Source organism: Dendrobates tinctorius, unplaced genomic scaffold (assembly GCF_039654945.1).
Source record: "Dendrobates tinctorius isolate UK_male_01 unplaced genomic scaffold, ASM3965494v1 ptg000039l, whole genome shotgun sequence".
Taxonomy (NCBI): domain Eukaryota; kingdom Metazoa; phylum Chordata; class Amphibia; order Anura; family Dendrobatidae; genus Dendrobates; species Dendrobates tinctorius.
In genome coordinates this window covers 17,684,867-17,706,090 of record NW_027361707.1, presented here as the reverse complement: position 1 = coordinate 17,706,090, position 21,224 = coordinate 17,684,867, and the positions used below count along the sequence as shown (strand labels likewise).

At 43.6% G+C, this 21,224-nt stretch overlaps 1 protein-coding gene across 8 annotated transcripts in view; it reads left to right on the top strand.

Moving 5' to 3' along the window:
* Nucleotides 1-21,224, top strand: part of JAKMIP1 (janus kinase and microtubule interacting protein 1) — a 200,140-nt gene that overhangs the window by 86,285 nt on the left and 92,631 nt on the right. For 6 of the 8 annotated variants that reach the window (XM_073574508.1, XM_073574507.1, XM_073574505.1 and 3 more), the window contains exons 4-7: nt 6,548-6,772; nt 6,903-7,022; nt 10,039-10,185; nt 11,067-11,216. In XM_073574508.1, the coding sequence (XP_073430609.1) occupies nt 6,548-6,772; nt 6,903-7,022; nt 10,039-10,185; nt 11,067-11,216 (642 nt within the window). The remainder of the gene's footprint in view (nt 1-6,547; nt 6,773-6,902; nt 7,023-10,038; nt 10,186-11,066; nt 11,217-21,224) is intronic. The other 2 variants (XM_073574509.1, XM_073574506.1) reach the window with 1 other exon arrangement.

The following is a 21,224-nucleotide window of genomic DNA, read 5'->3' as shown; positions in this document are numbered from 1 at the left end:
CAGGGAGTCTTCCAGGGACTCTGGCCCTATGACATAGAAAAACAATCTTCCAATTACAGAGAACTGAGAGTGGTAGAAGAAGCCCTAAAACCAGCGGAAACATTAATCCAGGGAACCCATGTCTGGATTTACTCCGACAATAAAACCACCGTGACCCATCTACGTCATCAGGGCAGCACAAAATACAGAAGCCTGCAAAACGTTTCAGCACGGATATTCGGCTGGGCAGAATGCCATCTCCAGTCCCTATCAGCTCTCCACCTGAAAGGGTCCGACAACATCGAGGCAGACTTCCTAAGCAGGACAGACATGGATCCGGGAGGATGGAGCCTCAATATTAGAGTATTCCATACCATAACCAAAAAATGGGGTCTCCCAGAGGTAGACCTATTCGCAAACCGGGAGAACGCCAAAACAAAGCAGTACTTCTCCATAGGTCCAAACAAAAAACATTCAAGGGTGGATGCCTTCACTCACCACTCACCTTTCCACCAATTCCCCTAATTCCAAGAACTCTGCAAAAGGTCAGAACAGACTAGGTTAAAACTATCCTGATCTCCCCTCTCTGGCCAAAAAGGAGCTGGTTCGGAGCCCTAAAACTAATGAACTCAAAGGGTCCTCTGATCCTACCTCTGCACCGCGACATTCTACATTAAGGTCCCATCCTTCACCCGGCTCCCCACAGCTTAAGCTTGGCAGCCTGGCTTCTGAAACCACAATCCTTAAAGCCAGAGGCCTCTCGGATGCGGTGATATCCACCTTGCAAAAAAGTAGGAAACCAATAACAGACGCCATATACTCCAAAATATGGAAGACTTTCTCAGCATGGTATGGATCCATTCCCATGGATCCCTTCCACCCAGACTTAGCAAAGATCCTAGATTTCCTACAAGACGGATTATCCAAGGGACTAAAACCAAGTACCTTGAGGTCCAAGTATCAGCCCTAAGTTCTTACTTCGACCAAAACCTAGCAGAGCATCGATGGATTAGGAGATTTGTCAGCAGCTTCCAGAATCCGTCTAAAGAAGTCCAGCATGGTCCCAGCTTGGGACTTGAATATAGTACTAAAGGGTCTAACGAGCCCTCCATTTTAACCTATCAACCAGACCCCGATAGATAAACTATCCTGGAAAACAAGCACTACTCCTAGCCCTTACAACGGCAAGAAGGGTGGGTGAAATTCAGACTCTGTCCATCAGAGAACCTTATCTAAGAATTCTGGACGATAGACTAATTTTCTTGCTAGACCCTTCCTTTGTACCAAAAGTGTCTTCGGATTTCCACAGGTCCTAGGAAATAATACTGCCCTCCTTCTGTGATAACCCACAGGATGAGTGGGAAGTGGGATTCTATTCTCTGGACGTCCGGCGAGTAGTCCTGGTCTATTTGGAAGAAGCAAAGCCCTGGAGGAAAGATTAGAATCTTTTTGTTTAGTATGGCGGACCGAACAAAGGGAAAAAAGCGTCCAAAAGCTCCCTAGCTAACTCGATCAAGAAAGCAATCACGGACGCTTATAAAAATCAGGATCTACCTCCTCCGGTATCCTTGAAAGCCCACTCCACCAGAGCTGTCTCCTAGGCAGAAAAGGCTAATGCATCCATCGAGCAGATCTGCAAGGCTGCGACCTGGTCTTCAGTCCATACCTTCACTAGGCATTATAGATTAGATCTTATGTCAGTACGAGATCTAGCCTTTGGCAGGAAAGTCCTGCAAGCCGTGGTCCCTCCCTAAACCATTATTCTTTGGTATACCTCCTGTGTGCTGTCGTGGAGAGGATTAGAGAAAATAGAACTACACTTACCGGTAGTTGGGTTTCTAAGACCCTCCACGACAGCATGGGTAATTTCCCCCCCTAACAAATTTTGCTCATGTGAATTGTATGAATAAATAATATTTCAAGCATTCACTCTGTGGTCCTTGGAAAACACTGGGGATTAGAGGAAGGGGAGGGCTATTTAACCTCTTGTTTCCTGTCCCTAATTAGGATGGGTGGGCAACCTCCTGTGTGCTGTCGTGGAGGGTCTTAAAACCAACTACCGGTAAGTGTAGTTCTATGTTCTCTGCTGTAGATTTAGCAGTGCTCAGAATGCTGAGCTGTGTATATCCCTGCCCACACCCCGATTGGCAGTTTCCTGTGTGCACTGTACATGGTGGGGGCGGGGTTACACAGATTGGCCTTAATATCTAGGCATGTGACACCTAGTCCAGCAGTGATCATCTTCTGCAGATAAAACGACAACAAACATCCAAGTTCATGACACATTCCTGGAATCAGGCTCTCTTGCCCTCTATTATGCTGCTCTTAGAATAAATGGCATAAAGTTATGGTCCGATTTCTTTCAAAGGAAAGCTGTCTGGTCACCAAAGCTTTCCAAACCATCGCCGTAAGAATAAATCGGCATATTGTATTAAAACAAATTCCTCAATGTCCTACACAAAAATCTCTAAAAGCACAACTCGTCCTCCACTATTTAGCCCGGACCAGTCTGACTGGGTGTCACTTTCCATAGACTAATCTGGCTTCAGTTGTTTTGATTGTGGCGTCCTGGGTGTGATTGATGCATTTCTGTACCGTACATGTTATTCTAACTCTGCTGCCAATCTTTTTCCTGTGCGTGTCGTTTGCCATGAGCATCCTGGCGGTGACACCAGCAGCACGCTCCCCGCTGGCTTCAGCAGCTCAGGGCAGATGAAAAGTGATCGAATAAAATTTTTAATTTGAAAAATAGGTATATAAAAATCAAGTAATTTTTGGTAAAAGTAGCAACTGAAATTGATCATAAAAATTAAGTGCCTTTTTTTTAACTTGATGCCAAGTACCAGAGGTGGGATCCACATCTATCAGACATCATAGCATAACATGTGGACATGCTACTATAAAAGCCAGAGATGGGAATCAGCCTTTAACATTTCCCTGGTGTGCCAGGGTGTTTTTTTTCTCTTCACATAAACCTGTTTGTAATAAACTGTATGACAGAGGAGTCTTTACTGAGTTTTTGACGAGGGTCTTATGACGTCGGTGAACGCCCCTCGTTATTCGTGTCCTCGCTCTGCAGTCACCTCCAGAGGATGGGTATAAATTGTGTTTTGTAATCATGTGGCATTGTAACTCCTGCCAACCAGAGGGGGTCGGGGCCCTGACTTGGCACCGTATTTAGGGACAGACTCAGTATTGAGAATAAAGGAGAACTGATTTACAGATCGTCATTTGCGGAACTAAAGACTTCCCACAGTGTTCTACCGTCACAATGGCCGGTAGCCATGACAACCGCCTGTTACTTCGGACACTATTCCATGACTCATATAAACTTATAGAAGTCGGAATGCGTTGTCTGATTTATTTCTGCTCTATAGGGGTTGAAGTGTGTCTCCATATATCATGTAAAATGTGAAATAACTACTTAGTTTGTACTGACCTCGAGTTACAGCAGCTCTTGGGAGTCATTCAGGTGTCTGTTTTTCACATATGAGTTCTACCTATGTTTTTCAAGGATAGAATTCGTATCTAGTGTATTCTACAGGTCATGTACCTTGTATAGACTGTTCACACATGTGTTTTTTTTTTTTTTTTTCTTTTGTGGACGATGCCTTTTTTTCACCAATTCAAGTCTACGGGTCCAGAAAGCACTCTGATGCCATCCATGTGCTGCCCATTTTCATGGATCGTAAAAGATTGAGAAACTTTTTCTTTCAAATCCAAAAGAAACTGATAATACTGATCCATGCACCCAAAACCCAACTGACACCATACACCTCTGGTGGCTGGAAAGGGTTAAAAAGTTGAGCTGTACTTCAAGATCACAAAATATTTTTTTTATTTTTTTTTATTATATTATCATTTGTGTATTAATATATAATAATAATAATAATAATAATAATAATAAAAGGGGTTATCCACCACTGGTGAAACCTCTGCCAATGGATTGAAATCCACAAAAAATCCTAAAAAATGAATATAACATTAAGAAAACCTGTATAAAATAACAATTGAAAATTAGGATAACTCGTCTCTAAAAATATATACTCTGTGTGTATGTATGTATGTGTATGTGTATATATGTATGTATATATATATATATATATATATAGTGATGAGAGAACGTCTCCTGGGATAAGGTGTTAGCTGAGCATGCTCTGGTGCTAACCGAGCATCTTTGTCGTGCTCGAATAATATGTTTGAGTCCCTGCGGCTTCAGGTCTCACGGCTGTTCGACAGCCACAGCACATGCAGGGATTGCCTAACAGCTGTGAGGACTCAACCATATTTTTCGAGCACACCGAAGTCGCGCGGTTAGCACCAGAGCATGCTCAGATAACACCTTATCCCTGCACGTTCGATCATCACTAATGGGCAGCATTTTATCAGCCAAGACGAGCTGATTAATATCTAGGTTTGTGGGAAAGCTTTCAGCCTTAACGTGTGTTTTATTTATTAAGATCCCTTCTTCTTTAAGCTTAGGAGTTAGTTGGGTGGTCATTATCAGGGATTGACCGCTATTTCTTTATATGCATCTATAGGGACGGGTGCCAGTAAATTATTAGATCTTCCTAAAACGTGTAGAGATTCTAATGAATAAAATACACCTGAGGCCGAGTTCATACAAAAGTAAAGGCCCCGTTTTACCTCCATTTGTAATCTGTTTTTCTTCTAATTAAAAAAAAAAAAAAAACTACCGTATTCCACACTGCTAGCAGACAGTGAAACTCACACGGCACATGCACATGGAGGTAATATGGATTGCATCCACATGCTGTGCTTTTGTTTTTTTTTTTTCTTTTTTTTTCTTTTTTTTTTCTGATCACTCATTTCAATGTTTGGTACACAAATAAAACCAAACTTGGACATATATTCATTTTTCATTTTTTTTGCAAACTTCAAAAAAGACAATATTGCTCTGTTCAGTTCTGGGTACTCTCTAACTTGCTGCCTCTAAATTGCACATTATTTCTGAGCTGACTGGTTTGCTTTAATTGTATAACCTCCATTCCCAAAAAGTTGGGACAGTGTAAAATGTAAAGACAATAAGACTGCAATAATTGAGAAAGCTCTTATACACATATTTTATTCACACCTGAACATAGAACACGGATCAGAAGGTGAACGCTGGACATTTTTTCACTTCAGTTGAAAAAATCCATTCATTTAGAAATTGATGGCAGCGATGCATCTCAAAAAAGTTGGGACAAGGTTGTCAAAATGCTGTAAAAGTAAGGAGTACTAAGGAAAAACAGCCGGAGGGTCCATTTTTAACTGTCACCATAAATGTGATAAAAAGAGCATGTTCTAGAGGCAGAGTCTCTCTGAAGCAAAGATGGTCTGAAGTTCACCAATTAATGAACTGCATAGAAAAATTGTGGAGCAATTTAAAAAAAAATCACTATTAATTTGCAAAATATTCAGGATTGAGAGTCCTCAGTAGTTGATACCTTTTAATGGCTAACTGAAAAGATGGTAATACATTGCAAGCTTTCGAGACTACTCAGGTCTCTTCATCAGGCTAGACTAATACAAAATCTGAAGTCACATATTTATGCACAATACAGCCTAGAAAAAATGCAATAGATAAGACAAGTGACGTGAAGCAGAACTATCAATATGGGAGAGGGAGAAACATAAATATAAACATTGGACCAGTTCATAGATAAGGAGTCAGTGACTCCCTCTGTGACTCTCCCTCTCCCATATTGATAGTTCTGCTTCACGTCACTTGTCTTATCTATTGCATTTTTTCTAGGCTGTATTGTGCATAAATATGTGACTTCAGATTTTGTATTAGTCTAGCCTGATGAAGAGACCTGAGTAGTCTCGAAAGCTTGCAATGTATTACCATCTTTTCAGTTAGCCATTAAAAGGTATCAACTACTGAGGACTCTCAATCCTGAATATTTTTCTATCCACTGGCTAACACGGTACAAAGATATACATCTTTCCTGTATTAATTTGCAAAGACTTTTAATATCCCACCATCTACAGTGCATAATATCATGAAATACTAAATTTCTTTCTTCCAACACTTATAAGACACTTCCTCCCTGCCTCCTGAACTCACTATTTACTCTGGGGGGGAGGTCCCATATATCTTGCTCAGATTGCAAGTCCACTGTGGTATCAGGTCGCACCTCCTATTATTCCCCATTGAGAGGGGAGGTAGGAGGAGCAGTGAGGAAACAGACTGAGGGAATCACAAAAATGTTGTGCTGAGCTTTCTAGCAAGTCTTTTACCTCACTCCAGAGATGGAGTCACATCTACACTGATTCATACTTCTGTATATTGTCCTCCATTCTGCTGCTGCTTACTTCTATGTGCAAACTAAAGAATGAAGAGCAGGAATCCCGCTCTGGGCACTGTGTATGGGAGACTGTATAGACTTCTCCCACTAGCTCTGAGACAATTGCAAATTAAAAAGTTCTGCAGCTTCATAATCTACTGTGAACAAGATTGGTCGACCAAAATGGGAACAGATCCTGAATGAGGAAACATTATATTATGCATTAAGTCAATTCTTCTGGATTAGTGTAATACTTTTTGTTCTTATCTTTTCAGATGGATGAGATTAAAAGCAAGGAACGGGTAATCCTGGCACTGGAGAAAGAGCTGGGGGTACAGACCGGTCACACACAAAAATTGCTTCTGCAGAAAGAAGCTCTGGATGAGCAGTTGGTGCAGGCGAAGGAAGCAGAGAGGTACCACAGCAGTCCCAAGAAAGAGCTTCCCACCGGCGTTGCAGACATCTCTGAACTCATGGGTCACACGGTAAAAATAAAAGAGGCAAGTAATAGTTACCTGTACGATGGATCCGAAATGTAGATCAGTTGATAATAAATAAGATATTGTGAGGCTGAAAAGGAATTCTCTGGTAAATTTCATCCAACAGGATATTATTTTGCCCCTCTTCCAGGATCAACATATCGATGACCGAGACCTGAGGAGGTTCCAGCTAAAGATTGCCGAGCTGTATGCGGTCATCAGGAAGTTGGAAGATAGAAATACCCTGCTCTCCGATGAACGGAACGAGCTGGTATGTGCCTGGACCTGAATTTTTTTTTTTATGAGAAAATCATAAAAAATGCATTAAAAGGGGTTTAAAGGTTAAAAGCCTATATTCCCACGATGAGTTTTTGATTTTTTTTTTAACGTTGCATATTTTCGAAAAAATGCAAGTAACCTATTTTACTTAATGGCAGCTGAAAATCTGCGTGGGAACGCAGCCTTACTGATATATTTAATTGCTGTTGATTTGATATTACATGGCGCCATTTTAGGATTTTACTTATGTGAACACACTGATTTTATAGGATTTTTCTAATTTATTTTTTTACAAAAATAGCTCATTGAAAAGCAATTTACACATTATTCATGTTCGGTCAGCTGTGGTCGAAGGGTAAAATAATGGGTATATCAATTTATCAATACCGTTTTTTATCAGACAGTCATAAAATGTACCAGATTTATCATAGTTTGGATTAAAAATCCAGCATCTTAAATGGAAAAATCAGGTTTCATAAATTTGCCATTAAAAGGCATACACTGTTATTGCATGCAAGATAAAATCCACATCTACCTTACGCTTTTCAGACTGATGTAAAGTCCTTACTAATAGATGAGATTTATCCTAATGGTTCATGCTGTTTAATAAATCTGTTTAATTTTAAGGCTGTCACGTTTACACCACAGATAGTTGGCTCACTTGTCTCCTAAATCTAGCATCAAAATTGTGGAACAATTTTTACCACAAAGCCATGTCCCCCCGCAAAGCCATCTCCTTTTATTTTTTTGTGATTATTCATGCCCCTTGTCAGATAAGACACAGAATGTGTCTAAAACTCTGAATAAATATGGTGCAAATCATGGAGCACAGCTTTTATTTCTCTCGTAGGAAAATTACACCTGAATTCTGGCAAATTTTAGTTGGATAAATCTCGCCCAAATACTTTTCCATTTCATATTCGGCAATGATGACTAAATTATTCCAGTCTGTGATATCAATAGAGTATGACCCCAAATGCATCCCTAATAATATCCTCAGTATAAGGGTTCAACTTTGGGCTAGCACTGTAAAAAAAGACGGAATAGATTTGAAAAGAGCCAGGACCCTGACTATTTAATGCTCTAGCACCGCCCACCTGACTCTTGATAAGTTATTTTCATATAGTGGACATTAATATGAAACTTCTTTTCCCAAGAAAATGATAAACAGATGATTTTAGCAAGGGCGTCTTTAGGATGATCTGTTAACACATCTATAGCATCATGCCATTAGTGTAGTTAAAGGGTTTGTTCAACCCCTTTTAATTGCAACCAGTGGATAAAATAAAATAAGAAAAAGCATGCTTGCCTCCTGGACCGTCTACGCTCCAAGCACTGTGTTCCCCTGCAATCTTGTGACATTGTTTGTCATGTGAGCGGTGCAGCCCATTAGTGAAGGGTATCGCAGTTCCATCAGGCTGAACTGTTCCATCTGGAGGAAGTGTGAAGGCTGCAGCCCATCAGCGAGCGATGACGGGCACAGCACTCGCATGACATAAGCAATGTCACATGATTTTTAGATCTGCAGTGCATCACGTATTTTCCCCTTCCCGCTGTAGATCTGTGTAATTACAACCCCCTCCTAGCTGTTATCTCTAACACTGAGAGAAGAGGAGGCCTGAGATCTGTCAGAAATGAGCAGGAGCTGGATTTTTTTAATCATTTTTACAGATCACTTCTCTAGATAAAGGATGTAATAACTCTACAGCAAAGTGATGAAAAATTTAGAAAATTACCTTAAGGGAGCCTTTCGTTGAATTCTTGCTGCCCGAGCGGCAGCCAGACTGAATCATACACTGGTTGTTATTGCAGTCGTATATGTATGAAAAGTCGTCCGGCAGCCAGGCAAGATTCCGGTGGCTGTTTCCTGACCCTTTGACACATACGGAGAGACCTGTCAATCATGTGTAGAGGAGCAGGAAGAAACCACCGGGGGTACCATCCTCTGACTAGCCAGTCGAAACGCTAAGTCCCCAACCAGTTTTTCAAACGTGCACAACTACAAAAATGCATCCGCTGTCTGATTTTTGCCGCCCGAGGCTCGGGGAACATGAATCCGATAACAGGTTCTTTTAGGAAGCATATACAGTAGATGGCTTAGGAGGATTGATTCTACTGACAGGTTCCCTTTAACTATGAATTGAGAAAAACCTCTCATCTAGTGATAATAAATGCGTGACAAAAGTCAGCAATCGGCTCATTCGTCCTTTAGGTTTTGGGTACATTATTTGCAGACTTAAAGTATTTTACAGGTCATTGAAATGCAGATCCATTTGTTTGGTTTCCAGCTGTCGGAAACTATTTGTCACATAGACCAGAAACTCTGAAAACTACAATGCTGGCCTGGCACAAATGCCAGTCATCCCTTTACGATGGCGGTGGCCTAGTTACAGTGCAGTGGGCTTCCTTGTAATGTTTAAAAAAAATTGTTTCATTGATGGCTGTATAAAATTATAAAATGAGCTATGCCGTGGACCCAGCTCTGTTGGTCCCACCAGTCCCGTGGAGTTGACGTCCCTTTTGAAAGCTTACTACTAAGCCCAGTAACTGGCTGCAGTGTTCATGTGTGACATGTGACTGCTGAGGCCAGTGATTAGCTGCAGTGGTCTCGTTAATGATGACATGCCATCACTGTAGGACCAGTGGACTTGCTTTTTTTTCAAAATGCTAACACATACACCGCAAAGTGATTCTTACAATGTCCACAACTAAACTTGCGCAAAGGCTTTTAAATTACAAAGACGATCTAAAAATGAACAAAAAAAAAGTTACGCTTGAAAGATGTGCTGAGGCAAAAGCAACATAAATCTGAGTGCTTCGTGAAAAAATTAGCTTGGTCCTTACGGGTTCATAGTCCCCAAAAGTGCCCGAAACTAAGATTTGGGTTCATAGTCTCCAAAAGTGCCCGAAACGAAGATTTTCTGAAATCTAATTAATCCCATAAATTAATTGCTCATGGTCTGCTTTTGTTTTCAACTATTGAAATTTTTTTTCCTTTTTGTTTATAGCTGAAACGCGTCCGTGAGACCGAAACGCAGCTTAAGCCTTTGGTTGAAAAAAATAAAAGGATGTCCAAAAAGCACGAGGACACTTTACAGACGATACAGAGGATGGAAGAAAAAATCAAGGCCTTATCGAGGGATAATGCAGAAATGGTAAAAGAAAAACCCACCGACCATCAGTAGGAGGAATATACGGTGTATATCCAGAGTATAGTAAAATTCTGATAGTCTAGCATCCTCTAGGTCAATAGAAAGATCAGTATCTTACAAACATACATTTACATAAACACGCGAGTCAGAAAATGTCCTTTAAAGGGTTTGGCTGGGTTTACACACATGGCTTTTTGGCCATGGGTCTCCTGAGCCAAACTCAGCAGCATCATATAAGTTGGAGGACATTTAGTTTTGGTCAGAAGTCTCGCAGACGGTCCACACATCGAACACAGTCGGAGTCGTAAAACCGGCCTTATTAACATCTTGTAAAGTGAGAGCATTTTGCTGGTATATGTTACTATTTTATGATCGTGGGGATCCACCCTATCCTGAGAATGAGCAGTCCAAAGCTGTTAGCAGGTCATCCATTTTTTGAGTTCTGATAAATCTGCTCTATGGTCCTTGCATTCTCGGGATTGGGAGGAGTAGAGATTGCTCTTAACATATCAAAAAAAAGGTGGCATGTATTTTTTATGTGCAAACATTTTCTAAGATAGGAATAACCCTTTAAGACCTAATATGTATAATAGAAATTATACATATTACTCTGTGCCTTAGGAAAAATGTATAAATCTATATTGGGGTTTTATTATGGTCCCAATTTTTGAATCCTCCATGGACCACATTTAGATTAGAACCGCTTTAGCCGTGGAATTATATTAGTTTCCTCTTTTTATGTGCACTATAGTTAGGTTTTACAGGTGGTGACTTTTGTTTATATCGGGAGAACCTGGTGAAAGGTTCCTTTTCACCTCTGTTGATTATACGGATAGGTAATAGGGTAGATTGACATGGTCGAATATTCAAGTAATGGGTTCAAGTTGCCTTTACAGAAAGAGAAGTTGCCCACTGTGAGCTCTTTAAAGCGTCATTCATCTCTGGATGATCTGAGTAATGCTCAAGAACAAGAGATTGAATTCTTACGACTTCAAGTCATGGAACAGCAGCAGATCATCGATGATATCACCGTGGTAATGTACTGCAATTTAATTTTAAGGGGTCATTTAATCAAGATAAACCTTTTAAGGCTATATGGTCCAAATCTAGGAATCCCTCTCTATGAGCAACTTCAATTCTGGAGAACTTAAGCTAACCGTGTATCACAAGTATATCGGTTTGTAGTCAAGGACCGGCTGTAGCGGAACCATCTGGTTTCTTGCAAAATCTATGGTTTGTTCGGAATGCTAGGATTTGATCCTGTGGGGACTGCATTCTAAAAGTTATTTTCTCTGGTTTGCGGCCTGTAGGCCCTAGTTTAGGACCAACACTGTTACATCTGACCATGTGGACGTACCCTATGAGTGCCACCAGTAGTTCACACTACAAATTCCAGTATATAATGGACCTAATGTTCTTTAATTCATAGACCTTCAAATTTTAGAGCCCTAAGACCTCATTCAGATGTCAGTGATTTTTCTTGTATGCTACAATTAGTGTTTTTAATCCAATACTCAACGTTTTCTCATGTCAAAAAATTGAAAAGCTTTTCCCGTCCATAACATCATTAAACCCCCGTCACACTAAGCGAGATTGTTAGCGAGATCGCTGCTGAGTCACAAGTTTTGTGACGCAACAGAGACCTCAGCAGCGATCTCGCTACGTTTGACAGGTAGCAGCAACCAGGCCCCTGCTGTGAGATCGCTGGTCGTGTCTGAATGTCCTGGACATTTTTTTGATCGTTGAGGTCCCGCTGGGTAGCATGCATCAGTATGTTTGACACCTTACCAACGACCTCGTTAGCGACTCAGAAGCGAGACACATAGGCGTGGATTTGCCGACATCGTTACAAAGGTCGCTATGGGTCGCCGGATCGTTGCTGCATCGTTGGGAAGATCTGAATGTTTGGCATCTCACCAGTGACCACATAGTGACGCAGCAACGATCCCTGCTAGGTCGTATCGTTGTCGGGATCGCTGTAGCGTCGCTGAGTGTGACAGGAGGCTTAGAGACGTTCACAACATGGATTGTACACAGATGGTAATGTCTTCTTTTACCCTTCGCCACGACAGCACCCACTGGAGAGAGAAGGATCCGCCCATAGGAACAGGAAACCTACAGAGATAAGAGGGTGGTCCGCCTCTCCTCCTCAGTTGGTTTCCTGTGGGAAACAGCAGGATTCTTCTACAGACATACCTGGGCCAAGGAACCTCCTGTGCAGTCTCTGTGGGAACGGCAGGGGTTTCAGTCCAGAAGCAGCGACGGGGGAGTGCTGTAATCCGGCTCCCTCCTTGTCTGAACAGCCGCAGCAGCGATGGCAGAAACATTGGGTCCGGGTGAGGCCGCCCGGGGTTCTCCTGCATATACACACGCCACTGGGTTCTGGAGATGCCGTCCCGGTCCGTGTGGGAGTGTGGAACCGGAGGGAACAGATGCAGCCTCCGTTTCCCATGGCTTCAGCGCCCAGAGGGAGGATGCACATGCAGCGCCGATACTGGAAGTGGTAAGGGGAAACTTCCGGGTCACTGGAGAATCCCCAGCGGCAGGGTGCACGCGTGGTCTCAGGAGCATCGTGAGACTGCACATAAACATGTAAAGCGCTCCCCTTCCCCTCACCGCAGACGCTGCAAAGAAAAAAAAAAAAAAGGGACGATATTCAGTGGCGCAGCTCGGCGGCTGTATACCAGGCCGAACACGCGCAAATTAGCCGCGCCTACCCTGAGGAGGTGCTCCAAGGGGGGGGGAGGTACCGGCAAAATGGTGGAGCAAGAAAAGAAAAAAAAAAACCCTGCAGCAGAGGGTTCAGCGTGCAAGCATGTCTTCCCCAGGACAGAGCACGCATCCCGGCATCCAAGGACCTCTCTGGCAGAGGTTCCTTAGACAGAAGCCACGCCAACAAGCCCCCATCTCAGCCTCCTGATCCGGTACCCACAGCTTCTCTGGGTGACTGGACGACTCTCTGCCTATCAAGCTGACAAATACCTCTCTCTCTCTCTCCCTCTTCTCCTCTTCGCTACGTCTCCTCCTCAGGCTTTAAAAAAAAAAAAAAAAGTCTATGTAAAAAATGCATTAATGAGACTGCGAAACAGGCTTCTGCATCAGCCACAGAAGTTACGGGCCCTAACTCAGTAGTACACATACACATACTAAGACTAAGAAACTGACTGTGGCCAGCTCAGACTCTGACGAGGCTGTTATCTCTGATAGCTCTTACGCATCCACATCGTCATCCTCCTCAGATATGGAGGGGTGTTCGTGTTTCCCCTTAGAGAACATGGACAACTTAGTTAAGTCCGTGAAAAACACCATGGTGTGCACAGACACAAGGGAGCCGCAAACAACGCAAGAAATAATGTTTGCAGGACTAACTGATAGGAAGAGGAGAGCCTTCCCTGTTATACCAGCCATAAAAGCCCTGGTTAAGAAAGAATGGGAGAAACAGGACCAGAGAGGTTATCTCCCTCGGCCTCAAAGAGAAGGTACCCCTTCAGTGACGAGGAGTTGGTAACGTGGTCTAAAGTCCCGAAAGTGGACGCTGCGGTCGCCTCTACCTCAAAACAATCAGCCTTACCGGTAGAGGACGCAGACGTACTAAAAAATCCACTCGACCTTATCTCCAATCCATCCCAGGCCTTTCCAATTATCCTTCAGGCCTTTCATCATTTTGGTCTCCTTTCTAATTTTAAAATCAATTTGTCAAAATCTGAAGTGCTAAACATTGGTCTCCCTCACTCTCAGACCTCCACCATTCGTACGCAGATTCCATTCTCTTGGGCCACTAATTCTATTAGATATTTGGGAATAATGATAACTAGAGACCCCACCAACCTATTCCATGACAATTACACTCCTTTAATTAAAAAGGTCAAAAACCTGATACAGAAGTATAGCTTACCCACTTTATCCTGGATGGGTCGTATTAATGTGTTTAAGGCATATATAATGCCTATTATACTATATACCATGAACATGGTTCCGATTCGGATTCCCCTGACATTTTTTGGAACATTAAAATCCCTTATCGGAAAATTTATTTGGAAAGATAAAAGGGCTAGGTTACCATATAAGTTTCTTTCTCGTCCTATCTCTTTTGGAGGGTTGGGGGTTCCAGACCTTCTTTTATATTATAAGGCTATTCATCTCAGTAGATGGTTAAAGGTGGTGTCCTGTGCTGAAAGGGAGGAGGGAGATAGTGTTGACTGGGCTTTATTGGGCCCGAGAGGTTTGCCGTATCTCTGGACTAGGGCTAAACCGCCGGCCTCTCTTAGGTTGGATGACGTAACTGCAACTACGTTGCGTATTAAAAGATTGGTAATGGGAGAGTTCCCGGAAGATACTTTCCCCTCCACATTGACACCGATTGGCTCAATTCCCTATTTGTTAGAGTTAGACTTTCAAGATCCATACAATTTATGGTCCAACCTCCCTAGAGAAACGTTAAATAGTTTTTATGGTAATAACACCTTGCGGGAGGGGTCTTGGCCACAGGGGGCATCGACCCAACCAACAAATTTTCTCCAGAAACAACACATCAAACTCTTACTTTTACAGTTTGGACGGAGATTCCCGTCTAAATCTAATTGGTCCTGGTTAGATATTATGATTAAACTTCCATCCCCACGGCTGAAAATTATATCCCGCATTTACTCACATCTCATCTCTCCGAATGTACATTCTAAACCCTCATTTATACACTCGTGGGAAATTGAACTTAATATCACGTTTACAGAGGATCAAATATCTAAAATGCTGTCAAATGCTCGGGGTTTTTCCAGATGTGTACTTTTGCAGGAGAATTCTTATAAAATATTAACTAGGTGGCATTTAACTCCAGCTAAGTTGTTCCAGTTAGGCCTCGTGGATAATGATGATTGTTGGCGATGCCTCAATCCTAGAGGACATCATACGCATATATTCTGGGAATGTCCTAGATTGCGAGTTTTTTGGGAGGGAGTTGAGCAAGTTCTCAAAAAATTAGGATTAATAAAGGTTGATCTTAGAGCCACGGAAGCTCTCCTTTCATGCCCGTCAAAAGATTTTTTACCAAAAAAACATGGGCTTCTTCCACTGATGTTGAGTGCGGCGAGACAGTTGATAGCTACCCATTGGAAGGATGTAGCTCCTCCCACGTTGGGAGAATGGTATGCGAAAATAAATCAGATTTATCGTTTAGAGGAGCTGTCTAGCTGGGAAATTTATAATCATAGAGCTTTCGTGTCGACTTGGGCCCCTTGGAATAGGTACTTAGAAGACAACCCTCTTTAGGAACATTTTAGAGTTTTTTGTTTTGTTAAGTTCTACTGAATTAGGTGGCTTCTGTTTTGGGGCTCCTAGCCTCACTACCCCATATTAGATAGCCCAATTGTAATACTTGGAGATGCGTTATTTTCTGAAGTGCACCCATTCAATGATTGTGCTCATGTTGTCAACCACATGTTATTGTTAATGTTGTTGATATTGTATATGAATATGTACCCTTTTCCCCTTCCCTTTCTTTTTTCCTTTCCTCCCCTACCTATTTTTTCCTTATTTTCTCCTCCCTTCTCGCCCTAAACCAGACACTATTTAATATGTCGCCAACTGTACCTGAGAATTGGTGTTGTGTTTAATGGTGATGTTCAAAAACTTCAAAAATTTTAAAATAAAGAATTTACAAAAAAAAATCCACTCGACCATAAGGCCGATGCCTCACTGAAAAGGGCATGGGAGGCAGCTACCGGCACATTTAAGCCGTCAATAGCCAGCACTTGCACGGCCCGTTCTATGCTGGTCTGGATTGATCAACTAGACCAGCAAATAGACCAAAAGGCCTCCAGAGACAGATTACGAGCCGCTGTTCCCATGATCCGTGGTGCGGCTGCGTTTATAGCGGACGCTTCTGCTGACTCGTTACGCTTGGCAGCCAGGACAGCAGGCTTACTTAATAACGCCAGGTGTAGTCTATGGCTTAAAAGCTGGAGAGGCGATACCCAATCCAAGGCAAAGCTTTGTGCCATCCCTTGTGAGGGTGAGTTTCTGTTCGGGAAAACCTTAGATGAGATCCTCACCAAGGCGAAAGAAAGGAAAAAGGGCTTCCCTAACCCCTCTCTCCCATTTTATAGAAGGGCGTGTAGGAGACGGCCATTTGGTAGAGGAAGGCCAACGGAAAACCAGAGTCGTTGGGCAACAAAGGAGGACAAGAACGAAGGTGTCATATTTAAGGGATCCTCCTCCCATAGAGACAGAAACTAAAGGGCTAGTCCCTCCAGTAGGAGGAAGACTAAAATTTTTTCCTCCGAGAATGGGAAAAAAAATCACAGCCAGTTCTTGGGTCCTGGACATTGATAGAAATGGGCTAAAGATAGAGTTATATCATGTCTCCCATAACTCGGTTATTATAACATCTCTCAACTCACCAATCCAACAGCAGGCCCTGGAAGTTGAGAGTCTAAGCCTTGCTGGACAGAAAAGTATTGGTTCATGTGCCCAAAGGGCAGGAAGGGAGAGGATTTTACTCCCCTCTATTTCTGGTACCTAAGCCAGATGGCTCTTTCAGGACAATCAACAACCTGAAGAAGCTAAATACATTTGGCAAAAATCAACGATTTAAGATGGAGTCTATTAGATCTACAATTAAACTTATCTTCCCCAATTGTATGATGGCGGGCCTAGATCTAAAGGATGCTTATTATCATCTTCCCATCCATTACAGGTATCAGAAATACCTCAGAGTGGCGGTGTCTGTTATGATTGAGTCACCGAGGAGGAAAAAACAAAACACAAGCTCAGCCCAGAAAATCAGAGAGGTTGGAAACTAGCGGATTGCAGACCCCTAATCCTATCACACAACTAACAGTAGCCGTGGAGTGTTCCTACGGTGATCCTAGACACCTCGTCACAGCCGGAGAGCTAAATAAGCCTAAAGAGAGAAAAGGGGTAAAACTGACTGCCCAGAGCAGACCCCAAAGCAATAGGCAGCCCCCAACATATGACGGTGAAACAAGATGAAAACACTAACACAGATAGAAAGATAGGTTGAGCAAACAATGGGGCCCAAGCTAACTAAAAAGGACAGGACAGAAAAGCTGCTGTCTGCAATCCGAGAAAACCCTGCTAAAAATATTACCAACACAACTGATAAGCAAAAAGGACCCTGAAGTCACTAGACTTCAAACCCTATATCAGCACTCAGAATATTCTGAAAGCAGAGCAAAAGAGAACACTGATCAAGGAATAAGAATCCAGCACACCCCCAGCCGGGTATGGCTGATCTAAAAAAAAACAAGGTAAACAAAACCAAAACTACTAAGTTCAATAGCAGAGCAAAAACTTATCTTTGGGAAGCAGGAATCAGACTGGTATCCAAGAATCCAGCAGAGAAATCACCAGCCACTCAGAAGGGCGTCGGCTGCCTTATATCCAGTCTGAAGTTCCTGATATCCAATCACAATCCACCTGATCAGGTGGTTGATTTCTTTCATCCAAATCAGCCTCACTACCTTCCTTCACCAGAAGAGGGAGATCCTCGGACACAAAAGGTGAATGAACAGATGAGCTCACAACAGGTGTCCCTCGATGGCACCATACACCAGTTCACAGCCATGTCATTTGGCCTCTCCATCGCACCACGGGTCTTCACAAAGGTGATGCTGGAAGTAATGGCCATCCTACGCCAGAAAGACACCTTGATGATACCCTCTCTGGACGACGTCTTAATAGGGAACTCAACTCGACAATGTAATAGACGAGTTGCTGACACAATCTTATCCCTACAGGCTCTAGGTTGGATAACAAACTTCAAGAAGTCCAGAGTCGAGCCACAATCCGTCCAGTCCTTCCTGGGTCTCCAACTAGACTCCATAAAGCAAAAATGTCTGCTACCACAGGTAAAGATTGCAATGATCAAAACAAAGATCACATTAGCAATGGACAAACCACGCATGTCCTTGAGGGAAGCAATGTCCCTCTTAGGCTCCCTTACATCTTGCATCCCAGCGGTTCAGTGGGCCCAGTTCCACACCAGGGAACTGCAACTCCAGATTCTCCTAGAAAAGGCTGCTTTCCGAGGGAATTTGGCAAAGAAAATCACCTTCTCCCAAACAGTCCTAACTTCCCTAGCATGGTGGTTAGATGACAATGATCTATCGGGAGGAGTGCCTGTATAGTTACTACTGATGCCAGCCCTTCATGATGGGGGCTCATATGGAAGGGACCTTCTCCCAAGGCCAGTGGGTTATAAGCGAGAGACAAAATTCCTCAAACTTAAAAGAGCTGAATGCGGTTAGTCATGCGTTGTATCACTTCTTTCCACAGCTACAAGGGGAACACGTGAGAATCCTTTCAGACATCACCACAGTGGTAGCATATCTGAACAGGCAAGGCGGAATTTGATCAAACAGCCTGATGTTTTCTGCAAGAAAAATCTTATCCTTGGCCAAAAAGCTATTTTTGTCTCTCTCGGCTCTCCACATAAGAGGAAGAGACAATTCGGAAGCAGACTTCCTAAGTCGCCACACGTTACGGCAAGGAGAATGGTGCCTGAGCCAGCAAATATTCAAACACATCGTGTCACTGTGGGGTCTTCCTCCAGATAGATCTCGTCGCCACCAAACTAAACAGGCAGGGGCGAAGGTTCGCCTCCCTGAACGTGACAGACTGTCTGGAAATTCTGGATGCCCTCCAAGCCCCGTGGCTGTTCAGATTGGCGCATGCCTTTCCCCCAATCATACTACTGCCGCAGGTTATCAGGAAGATTAAGGCAGAAAAGGCGAGAATAATCTTAATAGCGCCATTTGGCCCAGGAGGCCATGGTTTTCGTGCCTACAAGCAATGTCAGGGACAGACCCTTGGGTGCTCCCCTCAACCCACAAGCTCCTCTCTCAGGGGCCATTCTTCAATCCTCAAGTGGACAATCTCCACTTGACGGCTTGAAACTTGAAAGGGAAATGTTGAGAGCAAGAGGGTTCACGGAGGGACTAGTCAATACCCTCCTACAGAGTCAAAAATTGGCTACAACAAAGATTTATACCAGGGTATGGGGGAAGTTCCTAGAGCTCCACGCAGCTCTAGAGAAATCCCGATTAACACCCATTCTAGAATTTCTACAAAAAGGGAAAGATCTAGGGCTATCCGTCAACATACTAAAAGTGCAAGTGTCTGCTTTAGGGGCCTTCTGTAGTTATAACGTGGCAGGCAATAGAGGGATAACCAGATTCATATCTGCCTGTGAACGGAACGAACAGCACCCACTCACTACCCTCCCTAGAAGTTAACGTAATGTATATACACCTTCTTAGATATAAAATTGATAAATTTAAAATATTGAATAATATAATGGCCTAATAATTGGCGGTCCTCCGGGTACTCTGAAATCCAACTGTGGAGGAGAGGCGGACTGCCCTCTTTTATCTCTGTAGGTTTCCTGTTCCTATGGGCGGATCCCCCTCTCTCCAGTGGGTGCTGTCGTGGACTCATTAAGAGCATTACTGGTAAGTAATCCCGCTTTTCAGTGACCCACAGACCTGTACGTGTAATTTTAATCCAGAGCTCAGATCAAGAACGAATATGGATGCCTGAATAAGGCTTAACATAAAGGAGTTGTTAGGTAGACCTCCTTATTCAAGTCAATTAGCAGTATGCCTTGTTTCTTCTTTGTTCGTTTCCTGCTTCCACATTTTCTTGTAGTTTAATGCATAGTAAGTGCTTAGAATCACGGAGGAGAAGCTCAGGAGTGAACAGCCAGTTATAGATCTGCTCCGACTGTTAATGGGATTCACGTGTTTGTTGTTACCCTTCTATGTTTCTGATTACGCGCTGAATTTGTTGGGGTGTTTCAGCCTCCGTGTGGTACATAAGCCATTATAATGCACACACGGTGAGTAATTGAGGTGTCTAGTGGATTGAGCTTAAAGCAGGAGAAACTAATCTGCTAATTATGTAGGAATTATCTATTATCGGCATGGGTTGATCTGCATCCGCCTAGGTGTTGGTCTGTTCAGCAGTGACACCCGCCTCTATAACCGATATCTTTTAAATAAGTGACCAATATAAATCGGCAATCCACCTAAAATCTCAGGCTGTAAGTGTCACGACTAGCGACCGCGCTCGCGGCCGAGCCGGCGCCTCCACGTCGACTGACCACGCCGACATGGGGCGAGCGTCCCAGGTGGGGACGGAATGTGGACCCACTGGACCACAGGGGGGACCCGGGCCTACCCGGGCTAGGGAAGGGTAGCGACCGGGGTCTGTGGCAGCTGAGCATGTGGACGAGGAGGCAGAACGACAAGACACCGCACAGCTTCAGGTATAGACATAAAATTTACTCAAAGGCAAAACAAAGTACATAAACAAAACATAATGCCAGGCTCCCGATTCCGCACTTCAGGGAAGGGTACACATCAGGACATCACCGGTTGATGCAGTCCAGGGTTGTCTGGCATGGGCATACTAGGGCGGCCTCTCTCTCAGGCGAAGCACGGGCTCAGCAGGAAAGCATCAGACACCAACCTCTGACAGATTTCAGACGATGGCAGGGGTCATCACGGGTTGATGCAGTCCAGGATCATCTGGCATGGGCATATCAGGACAGCCTCTCTCTCAGGCCTCAGGTATACCACTAGCTCAGCAGGAGAACATCAGACACATACCCAGGACAGAAGTCAGACTATGGCAGGAGTCATCACTGGTTGATGCATTCCAGGATCCTCTGGCACGGGCATACTAGGGCGGCCTCTCAGGCCTCAGGCGTAGCACTGGCTCAGCAGGAGAACATCAGACACCGATCCCAGGAGGACGTCATCACTGGGTGGACCTCAGGGAATTGGTGGAACATCGGGACACAGGCAGGACATCGGGAACACCAGGCAGGACATCAGGAACACCAGGCAGGACATCAAGACTCGGATCTCAGAGCATCAGCACACTGGCATCGGACTCCGGACATCTGGCAGCGATCGACAGGATCCGAACATCAGGCTGCAGACATCAGCTACGGACATCAGGCCGCAGTCATCAGGCTCCGGACCACTGGCAGCGATCGGGCAGGGAAGCATAGGATCCGGACA